Source organism: Oncorhynchus nerka, linkage group LG2 (genome assembly GCF_034236695.1).
Source record: "Oncorhynchus nerka isolate Pitt River linkage group LG2, Oner_Uvic_2.0, whole genome shotgun sequence".
Lineage (NCBI taxonomy): Eukaryota > Metazoa > Chordata > Actinopteri > Salmoniformes > Salmonidae > Oncorhynchus > Oncorhynchus nerka.
The window spans coordinates 64,310,032-64,326,114 of NC_088397.1; the positions used below are offsets into that span (position 1 = coordinate 64,310,032).

At 43.0% G+C, this 16,083-nt stretch overlaps 1 protein-coding gene across 3 annotated transcripts in view; it reads left to right on the forward strand.

The window, feature by feature from the left end:
• LOC115139547 (S-adenosylhomocysteine hydrolase-like protein 1) overlaps positions 1–16,083 on the forward strand; it is a 65,111-nt gene that overhangs the window by 5,066 nt on the left and 43,962 nt on the right. The window contains exon 1 of one of the 3 annotated variants that reach the window (XM_029677079.2): positions 11,736–12,002. The exons of the other annotated variants lie outside the window; for them this stretch is intronic. Coding sequence (XP_029532939.1) covers positions 11,925–12,002 — 78 coding nt within the window. The 5' untranslated portion in view covers positions 11,736–11,924. Of the gene's footprint in view, positions 1–11,735; positions 12,003–16,083 lie in introns of those variants that run through there. 3 annotated transcript variants of the gene reach the window in all.

Sequence of the window (16,083 nt, forward strand, 5' to 3'; positions counted from 1 at the left end):
ACGGATGTGGGTGGGGCTAGGTCAACATAAGGGTGCACATTTGTTTTTAAATTCACAAAAGCTCTGACGAAGGCAGTGAGGCCGATACGTAAGCTTATTAAATATCAGTGATAATATCAAGAGCAGTGTGCGGTTTCCTTTTTCCTTCATCTTGTTCAACTGTTGCCATGCAAAAAAGATTGCTAAGATGTGGGAGTGCCTTTTGAATTTTGCTACACTCGCATTAACATCTGCTGACTATGTGTATGTGACAAATAAAATTTGATTTTATGCTTGGGGTCATAGTCCATTTGGAGGACCCATTTGCGACCAAGCTTTAACTTCCTGACTGATGTCTTGAGATGTTGCTTCAATATATCCACAATTTTCGTTTCTCATGATACCATCTATTTTGTGAAGTGGACCAGTCCCTCCTGCAGCAAAGCACCCCCACAACATGATGCTGTTGTGGGGGTGCTTCACGTTTGGGATGGTGTTTTTTGGCTTGCAAGCCTCCCCCTTTTTCCTCCCAACATAGGGATGGTCATTATGGGCAAACAGTTCTATTTTTGTTTCATCAGACCAGAGAACATTTTTCCAAAAAGTAGTCTGGCTTTTTTATGGAGGTTTTGGAGAAGTGGCTTCTTTCTTGCTGAGCAGACTCGATATCGGACTCGTTTTACTGTGGATATAGATACTTTTGTACCAGTTTCCTCCAGAATCTTCACACGGTCCTTTACTTTTTGGTAAAAACTCAACTTGTCGTGTTTGGAGGACAAAGAATGCTGAGTTGCATCCAAAGAACACCATACCTACTGTGAAGCATGGGGGTGGAAACATCATCATGCTTTGGGGCTGTTTTTCTGAAAAGGGACCAGGACGACTGATCCGTGTAAAGGAAAGAATGAATGGGGCCATGTATCGTGAGATTTTTGATTGAAAACCTTCTTCCATCAGCAAGGGCATTGAAGATGAATCGTGGCTGGGTCTTTCAGCATGACAATGATCCCAAACACACCGCCCGGGCAACGAAGGAGTGGCTTCGTAAGAAGCATTTCAAGGTCCTGGAGTGGCCTAGCCAGTCTCCAGATCTCAACCCCATAGAAAATCTTTGGAGGGAGTTGAAAGTCCGTGTTGACCATGCAACAGCCCCAGAACATCACTGCTCTAGAGATCTGCATGGGGGAATGGGCCAAAATACCAGCAACAGTGTGTGAAAACCTTGTGAAGACTTACAGAAAACGTTTGACCTCTGTCATTGCCAACAAAGGGTATATAACAAAGTATTGAGAGAAACTTTTGTTATTGACCAAATACTTATTTTCCACCATAATTTGCAAATAAATTCATTAAAAATCCTACAATATGATTTTCTGGATTTTTTTTCTTCTCATTTTGTCTGTCATAATTGAAGTGTACCTATGATGAAAATTACAGGCCTCTCTCATCTTTTTAAGTGGGAGAACTTGCACAATTGGTGGCTGACTAAATACTTTTTTGCCCCACTGTATGTGTTTTATACGTTGCCTTTGGAAAGTGTTTAAACCCTTTGACTTTTTCCACATTTGTTACAGCCTTATTCTAAAATGGCCTCAGCAATCTACACACAACACACAATACCCCATAATGACACATTGTTGGAAATGTGTGTATATATATATATTTAAAAACATTCATTATTTACAGAAGTATTCAGACCCTTTCTGCAGCATTGAAGGTCCCCAAGAACACAGTGGCCTCCATTTCTTAAATTGAAGAAGTTTGGAACCAGCAAGACTCTTCCTAGAGCTGGCCGCCCGGCCAAACTGATCAATTGGGGGGAGAAGGGCCTTGGTCAGGGAGGTGATCAAGCTCCAGAGTTCCTCTGTGGAGATGGAAGAACCTTCCAGAAGGACAACCATCTCTGCAGCACTCCACCAATCAGGCCTTTATGGTAGAGTGACCAGACATAAGCCACTCCTCAATAAAAGGCACATAACAGCCCTCTTGGGGTTTGCCAAAAGGTACCTAAAGGCCTCTCAGACCATGAGAAACAAGATTCTCTGGTTTGATGAAAACCAGATTAAACTCTTTGGTCTGAATGCCAAGCATCATGTCTGGAGGAAACCTTGCACTATCGGTTCGGGGAATCATGGTGGTGGCAGCATCATGCTCTGGGGACGTTTTTCAGTGGCAGGGACTGGGAGACGAGTCAGGGTCGTGGGAAAGATGAACAGAGCAAAGTACAGAGAGATCCTTGATGAAAACCTGCTCTGGAGTGCTCATGTCATCAGACTGGGGCGAAGGTTCACCTTCCAACATGACAACGACCCTAAGCACATAGCCAAGACAACGCAGGAGTGGTTTCGGGACAAGTCTCAATGTCCTTGAGTGGCCCGGACTTGAACCCGATTGAACATCTCTGGAGAGACCTGAAAATAGCTGTGCAGCGACACTCCCCATCCGACCTGACAGAGCTTGAGAGAATCTGCAGAGAAGAATGGGAGATACTCCCCAAATACAGGTGTGCCAAGCTTGTAGCATCATACCTAAGAAGACTGGAGGCTGTAATCACTGCCAAAGGTGCTTCCACAAAGTACTGAGTAAAGGGTCTGAATACTTATGTAAATGTGATAATAAAAAATCATATACATTTGCAAACATTTCTTAATCTGTTTTTGCTTTGTCATTGTGAGGTAAAAAATGTGTTAAGTGTTAATCGTTTTTTGATAGTGTACACAATGGAAGAATAAAGGAGTGTTATTCCTGTTGACCTGAATGAGGTGTCATTATAGAAAATTTGTGCTCTTTAAAACCTAAGTTAACTTGTAATTGTCATGTGTGAGAAAATGAGCTTTATCTTGAATTCTCAGTAATCTACAGCAGTGTTCTAGAATTCTATTGGGGTCTAAAGTGTTAACAACCCGTGCTAGTTGTTGCTTTAGATCGTCCCTCTTTTTCTAAATTTCAAAAGCATATTTTCATATCTGTCATGAAAGCGCTCTAATTTTTTGTGTGCTTTGGAGAACAGTGTTTTCCTGCTAATTTCATTTTGGAACATTTGCGCTTATAGCCTGCTGCCGTGTGCGCATTGCTGTGCTTATAATGTGAAGAAATAGCCTAATAGTTTAACATTTTAAGCTAAACGCCTCAATGCTTTACATTTTTTTTTTGATGTTCAGTGGTTGTAATAATTTGGGATCTATCATCCCACAACAGTCTGAAATATTTGTTTCTCGGGCAGAACGACAAGCTGACAAATCGAATAGGTCAACTTCTGTATTACGGGGGATAGTAGATTGACATAGGCTAGTGCTTTTTCTGTTCATTACTCATCTCGTTAGCTGACAAAGTAAATGTGGACAGTTCTTCTAACATCTCCCCTTCTTCCCTAGTAGCCTACTTCGGCGCTGTGAGGCCTGTGAGAAGGACCCGATTGCGTGACAGGCATTGTCTATTAAGAATAGAGATCTGAGAGAGCAATGTGAGTGAGCGGTGCAGGGTGATTGGCAGCCGGGAGAAGGGAATTATGATGACTATATTCAGCCCAAGGGCACAACAGCCACTTTGGCCATCAGGCATGGATTGCAGCCACACAAGGGGGCCATGGCTGTCGATGGCTGACAAGACCGAGTTTTCTCAATGTTCATTGTCTCTCAAACCATCAAGGAAGGAGGATGTTGGCCTTTGGAATTTTGAAAATCAGTCTGCTTCCTTCTTGAAACAGTTGGTTAGAGTTTGTGCATATATTATGATGACATTTTGTCCCTTCTGTAAGGGTTTTTTCGGCTGTTCGGGCACACTCCATTTTTTCCCCGGGGCCAGCCGAAGTTTGGGAGTCGAAGGGGCGTGATTTTCTTGTTTTTCAAGCGAAGGTCTTTTAAGTGAGTATGTGAGCACACTCGTTCGGTTTGCCTATAAGCAAACTATGTCTGCAAGTCTATCAAAAAGGGAACTACATGCACTGCAATTAATCCCAATTCTTAAGAGAGCCTTCACGATCCCTGCAATAAATCTTAGGGGTAGTAATTCACGACTCCGTTGTCTGAGAGGGTTGAGTCTATCCTATGTACTGTGGGGGAGACAAGCTGAGAAACTGGAAATGGTACTCCCTCTCACTGGTCAGGAACTAATAGGATTGTTTTTGGGTTCTCCAACTCATGCCTTGCTGTAACATCTGCTACATTAGTAACACCTGCGCAACATCCCTGTGCAGCTCTATAAACCTCACTGGCTCTGCCAAGAAGCAGGTGACACATCCTGTGTCACCAGTGACTTAACAAAAAGTGCCTTAGTAGCTACTAAAACCTCTTGGCTTATAGGTTTGTTTATGCACGGATATCATAGAAATGATTGGAGGCCGTCAAGGCTTTTTAAAAGTCCTTATTACAAAAATATTGTCGGTTTCAAATGCAAAGATTAAATGCAAAGTTCATAGTGCATAAATATTTTTTTTTAACCTTTTTAATATTTTTTGCATTGACTCAGTTTTCAATTTTTTTTCTCTTTTTCAACAGTGTGTAGGTTTCTCTCTTTCATTTTGCATGGATATCATAGAAATAATCTTCCCGAAAACAGTAATAATTAGCTTGGAACTCATTAGAGAATTTTCTCTGCCCCTGAATAAACATTAGCTTGGAGCTCTCTCCTGCGTTAGCTCCCAGGAGCAGCCTGTCATATTACGCAAGCCGGAGGTGTAATGTTACACTCAAATGCATGTGTACACACATACGCACACTCACAAAAAAACACGCAGACACACACACATTTTGTGGGCGTTATGCAATGCTGGTCCAGCAGGAAATGAAGCCTTCTGGGCTCTTCAGAGAGCGGGCGTAATAGAAATCGACATACAGTTTGAGTGGGCAGCTGACATAATGTGAGAGTTTTTGTTACGTTTACATGTATTGGCCTACTTGAAATGATCATTCCAGTGAAGTATATATATTATTCATGTTTAGGGAACTGAAAGAAAAACAGACCAGGAACTGTGGGTGACCAGTGATGCTGGGACTTGACCTTAGCTGTGTGTGGGTGTGCTTTAGCTCTAGCTCACTCTGTGTTAGTGTTCAGTTGGAAGTAATACAACACAACTGAGCCAATGTTGCATTTGTTTAAAGAGAAAAGAGAATACAGCTACACATTACTCTTAAAAGCCACGCACTACTCCTGTCAGCCCGTCTGTTCCCCCTCCCTGCTCTACCGCACCAAATGTCACTGATCCCCCCCCCCGAAACCCATTTCCTCCCACCTAAATATGGCTAGTCTGTGGTCTTCTCCACTATGAAAGCGTACAGCTGCTGATTCTCCCTTCTGTCGTACGGTTGGGGAAAATACATTTTTGTATTTGTTAGACCTCATCATGCCACCTACCTGTATCTTTTTCCATTCCTCAATCAGGGATTTTTCTGACATTGAAATCGTTAAGGCAGGCCGCTTAAGTGTTTTTCAGGATGCCTAAATCCAAACAGTAACTTTTTTGGGGAAAAAAACTATATGAAGTATGTAGAAAAGATCATGGACACATATACACTGCTCAAAAAATAAAGGGAACACTAAAATAACACATCCTAGATCTGAATGAATGAAATATTCTTATTAAATACTTTTTTCTTTACATAGTTGAATGTGCTGACAACAAAATCACACAAATTATCAATGGAAATCAAATTTATCAACCCATGGAGGTCTGGATATGGAGTCACTCAAAATTAAAGTGGAAAACCACACTACAGGCTGATCCAACTTTGATGTAATGTCCTTTAAACAAGTCAAAATGAGGCTCGGTAGTGTGTGTGGCCTCCACGTGCCTGTATGACCTCCCTACAACGCCTGGGCATGCTCCTGATGAGGCCAACTCCTGGACAGTCTGTGGTGCAACGTGGTGTTGGTGGATGGAGCGAGACATGATGTCCCAGATGCGCTCAATTTGATTCAGGTCTGGGGAACGGGCGGGCCAGTCCATAGCATCAATGCCTTCCTCTTGCAGGAACTGCTGACGCACTCCAGCCACATGAGGTCTAGCATTGTCTTGCATTTGGAGGAACCCAGGGCCAACCGCACCAGCATATGGTCTCACAAGGGGTCTGAGGATCTCACCTCGGTACCTAATGGCAGTCAGGCTAACTCTGGCGAGCACATGGAGGGCTGTGCGGCCCCCCAAAGAAATGCCACCCCACACCATGACTGACCCACCGCCAAACCGGTCATGCTGGAGGATGTTGCAGGCAGCAGAACTTTCTCCACGGCGTCTCCAGACTCTGTCACGTCTGTCACGTGCTCAGTGTGAACATGCTTTCATCTGTGAAAAGCACAGGGCACCAGTGGCGAATTTGCCAATCTTGGTGTTCTCTGGCAAATGCCAAATGTCCTGCATGGTGTTGGGCTGTAAGCACAACCCCCACCTGTGGACGTCGGGCCCTCATACCACCCTCATGGAGTCTGTTTCTGACCGTTTGAGCAGACGCATGCACATTTGTGGCCTGCTGGAGGTCATTTTGCAGGGCTCTGGCAGTGCTCCTCCTTGCACAAAGGCGGAGGTAGCGGTCCTGCTGCTGGGTTGTTGCCCTCCTACAGCCACTTCCACGTCTCCTGATGTACTGGCCTGTCTCCTGGTAGCACCTGCATGCTCTGGACACTACGCTGACAGACACAGCAAACCTTCTTGCCACAGCTCACATTGATGTGCCAATCTGGATGAGCTGCACTACCTGAGCCACTTGTGTGGGTTGTAGACTCCGTCTCATGCTACCACTAGAGTGAAAGCACCACCAGCATTCAAAAGTGACCAAAACATCAGCCAGGAAGCATAGGAACTGAGAAGTAGTCTGTGGTCCCCACCTGCAGAACCACTCCTTTTTTGGGGGTGTCTTGCTAATTGCCTATAATTTCCACCTGTTGTCTATTCCATTTGCACAACAGCATGTGACATTTATTGTCAATCAGTGTTGCTTCCTAAGTGGACAGTTTGATTTCACAGAAGTGTGATTGACTTGGAGTTACATTGTGTTGTTCCCTTTATTTTTTTGAGCAGTGTATTTTAAAATCATAACCTTTGTTAAATCTCAATCACAAATAAAAGTTAGACAGTCGGCGTGAATTGAAAATTCCATAAACAATTAATTTAGCAGTATTGATTTTGTTTTTATGTTTGAGCAAAAGAACGCGGCTTAAGCCATGGCAATGCATTGAATTGCAGGAAGTTAGCTTTAAAACTGTAACATTTTCTCTCAGCTCCATGAAGAAAGGTGTTTTAATTGCAGGAAATTGGCTTAAAAATGTAAAGATTTCTATACACCGCCAAGATGGGGGAGCCTCAAATGTTCTTTTAAATTCAGCCTCGCTGACCAGAGGATGAAAACAGAGTGGAGCGAGGAGGGGATTAAAAAATGTTAGCCTCTGCCTTCTCTCTCGCTCCAATTTCTCTCTGGTACTGCTCAGCTGCAAGCAGTACCAGACAGGTGTATAAAATGGAGCACACAGCCATTGCAATCTCCAAAGACCAAACATTGGCAGTAGAATAGCCTCACTGAAGAGCTCAGTGATTTTCAACGTGGCACCATCATAAAATTCAGAAAAAGAGATGTCCCTTTTTCAGCACCGTCTTACAAAAATAATTGGTAAAAATCCAAATAACTTCAGATCTTCATTGTAAAGGGTTTAAACACGGTTTCCCATGCTTGTTCAATTAACCATAAACAATTAATGAACATGCACCTGTGGAACGGTCGTTAAGACACTAACAGCTTAGACGGTAGGTAATTAAGATCACAGTTATGAAAACATAGTACACTAAAGATGCCTTTCTACTGACTCTGAAAAACACCAAAAGAAAGATGGGATGGACAGCTGATAGTCCTCACAGTGGCAGACCACATGTAACAACACCTGCACAGGATCGGAACATCTGAACATCACACCTGCGGGACAGGTACAGGATGGCAACAACTACTGCCCGACCTACACCAGGACCGCACAATCCCTCCATCAGTGCTCAGACTGTCCGCAGCAGGCTGAGAGAGGCTGGACTGAGGGCTTGTAGGCAACTATGTCGCCTATGGGCACAAACCCATCGCCGCTGGACAGGACTGGCAAAAAGTGTTCTTTAACAACTCGCATTTTTATCTCACCAGGGGGTATGATTGGATTCGCGTTTATCGTCGAAGGAATGAGCGTTACACCGAGGCCTGTACTCTGGAGCGGGATCGATTTGGTTGTGGAAGGTCTGTCATGGTCTAGGGTGGTGTGTCACAGCATCATCAGACTGAGCTTGTTGTCATTGCAGGCGATCTCAACGCTGTGTGTTACAGGGAAGACATCCTCTTCCCTCATGTGGTACCCTTCCTGCAGGCTCATCCTGACATGACCCTCCAGCATGACAATGCCACCACGCACAGAATGAGCAGTATGGCTGATTTCCTGCAAGGCAGGGATGTCAGTTTTCTGCCATGGCCACGTCTGGGACCTGTTGGATCGGAGGGTGAGGGCTAGGGCCAATTCCCCCAGAAATGCAGGTGCCTTCGTGGAAGAGTGGGGTTACCTCACAGCAAGATCTGGGAAATCTGGTGCAGTGCATGAGGAGGAGATGCACTGCAGTACTTAATGCAGCTGGTGGCCACACCAGATACTGTTCATTTTGATTTTGACCCCCCTCCTTTTGTTCAGGGACACATTCAATTTCTGTTAGTCACATGTCTGTGGAACTTGTTCAGTTTGTCTGTTGTTGAATCTTATTATGTTCATACAAATATTTACACACGTTAAGTTTGCTGAAAATAAATGCAGTTGACAGTGAGATGATGTTACTTTTTTTGCTGAGTTTAGAATGACACCTTTCCAACAAGTCAGTTCTTCAAATTTCTGCCCTACTAGAGCTGCCCCGGTCAACGAAGTGCTTTTATTGTGAAGTGGAAACACCTATGACCAACAACGGCTCAGCCGGGAAGTGGTGGGACACACAGGCTCAAACAACCACCGACAAGTGCTAATGCGCGTAGCACGTAAAAATTGTCTGTCCTTGGTTGCAACACTCACTACCGAGTTCCAAACTACCTCTGGATTAACGTCAGCACAATAACTGTTCGTCGGGAGCTTCATGAAATGGGTTTCCATGGCCGAGCAGCCGCACACAACCATAAGATCACCATGCACAATTCCAAGTGTCGGCTGGAGTGGTGTAAAGCTTACCGCCATTGGACTCTGTAACAGTGGAAACGCTTTCTCTGTAGTGATGAATCATGCTTCACCATCTGGCAATCCTACGGACAAATCTGTGCCCGACTGCATAGTGCCAACTGTAAAAATTCTGTGAGGAATAATGGTCTGGGGCTGTTTTTCATGGTTCGGACTAGGCTCCTTAGTTCCAATAAAGAGATCTTAATGCTACAGCATTTCATGACATTCTAGATGATTCTGTGCTTCCAACTTTGTGGCAACAGTTTGGGGAAGGCCCTTTCCTGTTTCAGCATGACAATGCCCCTGTGCACAAAGTCTAGGTCCATACAGAAATGGTTTGTCGAGATCGTTGTGGAAGAACTTGACTGGCCTGCACAGAGCCCTTACCTCAACCCCATCGAACACCATTGGGATTAATTGGAACTTCGACTGCAAGCCAGTCCTAATCGCCAAACATCAGTTCCCAACCTCACTAATGCTCTTGTGGCTGAATGGAAGCAAATCCCTGCAGCAGTGCTCCAACATCTTGTGGAAAACCTTCCCATAAGAGTTGAGGCTGTTATAGCAGCAGAGGGGGGGGCAACTCTATATTAATGACCATGATTTTGGAATGAGATGTTTGATGAGCACGTGTCCACATACTTAGTCATGTGGTGTACCATTTGGATAGGATGCCTAAATTGACTAACAATGGAGAGATTATAAGCAACTGGGATTTCCTTTACTTTATGTGCACAGGTGAAGTCACTATTTCAACATTCTTCTTGATCCAGTGACTTCTTTAGCTTCTCAACTCTTACCCTCTGGTGACTTGTTGGCGACATAGAAACATTATTACTCATCCTTGCCGGAGTTGATACTGACAACTTCATCTGTCTTCTGTTAATTTGGGATTTCCTTCAAGAACCAGAGGTTTTGGTCTTGAGCTCTCGTTTGTTTCTGCCTCTTGGAACGCTGGTCAGTGTTATCCAGTTACAGGTGTGCGCAGTATACCAACTGAGCCGTGTTACTTGCTTTTGGGGGGAGGGTTTTGTTTTGTGTATCGGTGTTGTTCACATACATCGTCAGTCGTGAGTGCAGCATCAGCTTGTTTCCCAGAACACTCTGCAGACGAATTGTCTGGAGATGAATTCAGGCAGGCGTCATGGAATCTATCAAGGAGACGGCAGCGTGACCTCACTACTCGGTGGAAAGGAACACCTGTCCATCAAATGTGACAGGACGTAGTGTGAGCTAAATCCAGAAGGCAACCTTAGAGGATGACCTTGGCTCATCCACAGTGAAGTCCCCTGACTGACCAGGGTTAAATACAGCTCATCACTGACTGATGCTAATTCCCCTTATCTAGCCTACCTAGAAGCTTGTTCTCAGAAGCCTGTTCTTAGAAGCTTTCTTTCAGAATCATCATGTCTGAGTGATATTGATCAAACTTTGTGGTGAAATACTCACGACCTAGCACTTTTGGCATTTTGATACTTGTCTTCAAAAACCTAATTGATGGATATTACCCAGGGAAGCGTGAAGCGTGCTTAAATAAAAGCTCCCTTTGCTGCAGCAGTGTGTTTTAGTATGGATTATAATGTAATGAGGTCACTACTGATCCTCATCGTAGCATAGAGGAGCATGCTGACTTATTGGTCATTGGGTTGGCGGGTATTAGTATTAGCCGTGGGGAATTAAATGTCTAATGACTGACTGCTCATTCTAAAACCCATACTCTGGTGTGTACCACTACATCCTACACCCCATTTTAGTGTGTGGGGGGGGGGGGGGGGGGAGGGTTTGTGTGAGTGTGTAAATAAGGTAAGATAGGTCAGAATAGTATTATTTTTTTAGGCTGGACCAGATCTGTGGGCCTGGTCAGATCTGCTGGAGTGATTTTAGGCTTATGGAAACACGCTTTAATTCCCTTTCCATCATTTTTATTAGCCATCAACCTCAAGCTATCTATTAGCAAGCAGCCACTGCCAGGATTACATTGGATGGAAAGGGTCACGATACTCCCCAAATTATTGTTTTTTTCTGGTTATGGGTGTGGCAAGGGGCGCATCTACATTTTAGAGGATTTTAGAGGCAGTGTAGACTTTTTTTAAACATTTTTAAGCCAATTTCCCTCAATCCTACCTTTTTTCTCCTTGGACCTAAGATACATTTGTGCAGTTTTAAAGCTAATGTCCTTCAATTATACATATTCTGCCATGGAGCTGAGAGAGAATGTTGCAGTTTTAAAGCTAGTTTCCTGCAAGTCTGTGCATTTTGCTATGGCTAATGCTGTGTTCTTTTGCTCAAACATAATAAAATCAATATAACTAAATAGATTTTTGGGGGAATTTTCAATTATCTTTGGTTATAAAAAATATATATATATAGTTCCATTATTGTTTTTACATACTTTATATCTGATTTGAGCCATTTACGTTTACATTGAAAGTCATTCCATTCCCGAAAATGTATTGCAAAAAATATAAGTATACATATTTTTAGACTGTTTGGACTTAGGCGACCCCAAAAAAAAATGCTTAGGCTGCCAGCCCAAGGATTACAATGGCAGAAAAATCCATGGAATAGAACATTAGCAGAGAGACGGTGAGAGGGAAAGACACCGAGACGATACTGCAAACAGCAGAAAACAACTCAAGTAAAGCACAGAAAAAAAGAGGGAAGATAATTTGTCAGGTGGCTGCTGGTGGGGGCTATGGCACGGCCCTCTTTTGCCCTCCTGGTGTGGAGATTTCCATGATAACAGGCGCTGTACGTAACAACCAGGAGAAGAGCTTGAGCACTGGTAAGGGATGAACATGGAACCTGTACGGCAAGTGGGAGGCATGGAGCTGCAAGCGGGAGCCATGGCACAGGCACACAAACACAGGGTGAGTGAGATTGGCCAGAGAGGGTGAGAGGATGGTTGAGAACCGCTCCATAGAAACCCCCTATGACTGCTCTGCAGCCTGACCTTGCTAAGAAAGATTAGTGTCATTTTTTGAGCCTTTTTTTGTTCTTCTTAGTTTATTGTTGGGAGAGATTGGGAGCTTTCAACACCCTTAAAGTGATATAAGTGTTATTGTAGAAAAGTTACAATGCAGCCAGCCATTTAATGAGGACTTTCTCAATTATGGTGGTTAAGGTAGAGAGCGACAATCTCTCCTAAGCATATGCTGTCAAATGTTCTTGTTTGTTTGCAGTTGATAGAGGTCAGCTTTCTGAAAGAGGATTATGGGTGTGTACTGAATTTTTATGTTGTGCTGTCCCAGTTCTTTACACAAATGCAGTGGATAATTGACTGAATGCAATAGAACGTAGTAAGGCTGAGTCCCTCTTGCCTGTAGTCTGGAATGGAAACCCTCATTCTTATTCATAGCATAAAGGGGAATAGAATAAGCCAACTGAAGAATCTAGAGAAACGGTGAAAAAATGTGTGTTAAGAGTCTTGCCATGGACTCAAATTGAGCCTCAGTTAAAGGAAATATAGGGAATGGAGGGAGCATATCCTGTGTATGCCAAGTAGTAGAAGAGACACATGCTTACTGCATCCCACACAATAAAATGCTCTTACACATACTGTATACCTTTACAACAACACATGAACCAAGAAAACAATCTTAATCTCTTTGTACTACTTGTGCTTTGGCAGAGTGCCTCTGGACGAGAGCCCTTGTTCTTTTTAACACGGAGTCTGTTCTGTCTCTGTTGTGGCTGAATTTAAGAAAGGATTGGGCTTGTGCACTTTGCGAGAATGAAAAGAATTGCATTCCAAAGACAGTTTGTGGAGAAACCTCCCAATCCATCCCTCCCTGCCTCGACTTAGGGAGGAGGATAGAGTTACAGCTGCTGATGTACAAGGTATTCATCTCAAATCTCAGGTTTGGTGGATTTAAAGCATGCAGAGATCACTGGCTCTTTCTAAAAAATAATAATATATAATTTTTTAAAGGCTGTTTGTTTGGGAACCAGTGTCCTGCAGGCATACAATGTGATACAAGCACAAAATGCGCTGACAGTGGTAGATACAATCCAAACATAAACATGTCCATTGGTGATTCTCTGTATCCTGTCACTACCCAACCAGGTCCGCACCTGCATGTGGAGGCATGCACATTCAACCAGGACTGTGTGACCCCGACTCAACCTCCAGGGATAGGTTGCTACCCCGGGAATCTCTGGGACTCTGCCAACTTGGCACTTGTCCTGCCTCGACTAGGCAGCAAAAACAAAACCTAAGATATTAATACTCACTATTATACTGTTTGTGTCAGACACACTGAGTAATCTGTGGGCTGCAATCATGAGGATGATCTGAATCTGTGTAGGCATATGTGTGCGTGCGTCTGGGACTCTGTGCATGCCTTGTGGTTCAGTCTCTGGAGTCTACAATGATCTGAGAAAAGGGACCTATGAAATAGGCTGCATTTTAAATTAGTTTCCACCATTGTCAACTCAGTGTTAACCTTGAATAGAGCTTTATTGATTGGATTCACATGATTGCGTTTTGTCATTTTGCTATTGGTGCTTTATCCTTTATACAGACTCAATTGTTTGGGCAATGTTCTGGTGCAAAATGTGAAGTTGGTTAATTTATGGTCCCACTGCCCTCAATCTGTGTAAAGACCCACTGGCATGCTAACACCATATCTGGTGTTCCCCTCTGGCCTCCAGCCCCAGTTTAATATGCTTATGTTCTCACTGGATTCTTCGAATACTGGGGCGATTATCCCACATTCACCTCTGGCTCTGTTTAGACCTCCCCAGTAACCACACGCAGGACATAGTGGGTTAGCAAAGCATGCATTGGCTATGCAAGGGGTTATAGTTGTGTAATACTGTCATAGACCTTATCTGCTTACTACAGACTGCTAATGAGAGATACAAATATTCCACTTGTAGTTTTCAAAACGTTGGTAGTTACCAAAGCATGAAGAAGCTGTAGGACCTTCTTGCTAAGAGAAGAAACCCTGTTCATAATGTCATTGTATAGGATTGTATAATTCTTTTAAAGCACCTTGGTTTGAAAGAGGTGTTTTATCTCAAGCCTGTCTTAGCATTGTTGTGTTGCGTGACTTCATGACACTACCTGTATTTGTATGAAACCTCTCAAACACGTCAGAAGGTGAATCTGTAAGAATGTGGACAGTGGACGTGAGCAGGAAGTAGTTTTGACACATTTCCCTTTAGGGAGCTAGTTCTGAGAGCTGTAAATAGGCTTGGACTTCAGATGTGGTTCTCTGTACATTGGAGAGGTGATTTGTTGTTTTTAAACTGGGCTCCATTGCAACACAACATTGTGACATCGCAAATTAAGACCATAGCCATTTGTACAGTAGTCTACATTTCATGGACAATATCATGTTCCTCGATAACCATAATACTGTCCGACTGGAAATTGCACTTGGAATAGCCTTGCTAGTTCAGTGGAACTCTTAATTCTATGCTGTCCACACTAGAGGTCGACTGATTAATCGGAATGGCCGATTAATCAGGGCCGATTTCAAGTTTTCATAACAATCAGAAATCGGTAAGATTTTGAGCGCCAATTTTTAGATATTTTTTTAATGAATTAAAAATAATATATATATATTTTTTAAATAAAATAAAAATGGTTATACCTTTATTTAACTAGGAAAGTCAGTTAAGAACAAATCCTTATTTTCAATGACGGCCTAGGAACGGTGGGTTACACCTGCTTCTACACCTGCATTGCTTGCTGTTTGGGGTTTTAGGCTGGGTTTCTGTACAGCACTTTGAGATATCAGCTGATGTACGAAGGGCTATATAAATAAATTTGATTTGATTTGGTTAACTGCCTTGTTCAGGGGTAGAACGACAGATTTTCCCCTTGTCAGCTCGGGGGATCCAATCTTGCAACTTTACAGTTAACTAGTCCAACGCAATAACGACCTGCCTCTCTCTCGTTGCACTCCACAAGGAGACTGCCTGTTACGCGAATGCAGTAAGCCAAGGTAAGTTGTTAGCTAGCATTAAACTTATCTTATAAAAAACTATCAATCATAATCACTAGTTAACTACACATGGTTGATGATATTACTAGATATTATCTAGCGTGTCCTGTGTTGCATATCTGACTGAGCATACAAGCATACTTCGATACTTGTATCTGACTGAGCGGTGGTAGGCAGAAGCAGGCACGTAAACATTCATTCAAACAGCACTTTTGTGCGTTTTGACAGCACCTCTTTGTTGTGCGTCAAGCTTTGCGCTGTTTATAACTTCAAGCTTATCAACTCCCGAGATGAGGCTTGTGCAACCGAAGTGAAATGGCTAGCTAGTTAGCGCGCGCTAATTGTCGTTGTGTTGCTGGTTCATGCCCAGGGAGGAGCGAGGAGAAGGACGGAAGCTATAGTGTTACACTGGCAATACTAAAGTGCCTATAAGAACATCCAATAGTCAAATCAAATGTATTTGTCACATACACATGGTTAGCAGATGTTAATGCGAGTGTAGCGAAATGCTTGTGCTTCTAGTTCCGACAATGCAGTAATAACCAACGAGTAATCTAACCTAACTATTCCAAAACTACTATCTTATACACACAAGTGTAAAGGGATAAAGAATATGTACATAAAGATATATGAATGAGTGATGGTACAGAACGGCATAGGCAAGATGCAGTAGATGGTATCGTGTACAGTATATACATATGAGATGAGTAATGTAGGGTATGTAAACAAAGTGGCATAGTTTAAAGTGGCTAGTGATACATGTATTACATAAAGATGCAGTAGATGATATAGGGTACAGTATATACAGTGCCTTGCGAAAGTATTCGGCCCCCTTGAACTTTGCCACCTTTCAGGCTTCAAACATAAAGATATAAAACTGTATTTTTTTGTGAAGAATCAACAACAAGTGGGACACAATCATGAAGTGGAACGACATTTATTGGATATTTCAAACTTTTTTAACAAATCAAAAACTGAAAAATTGGGCGTGCAAAAT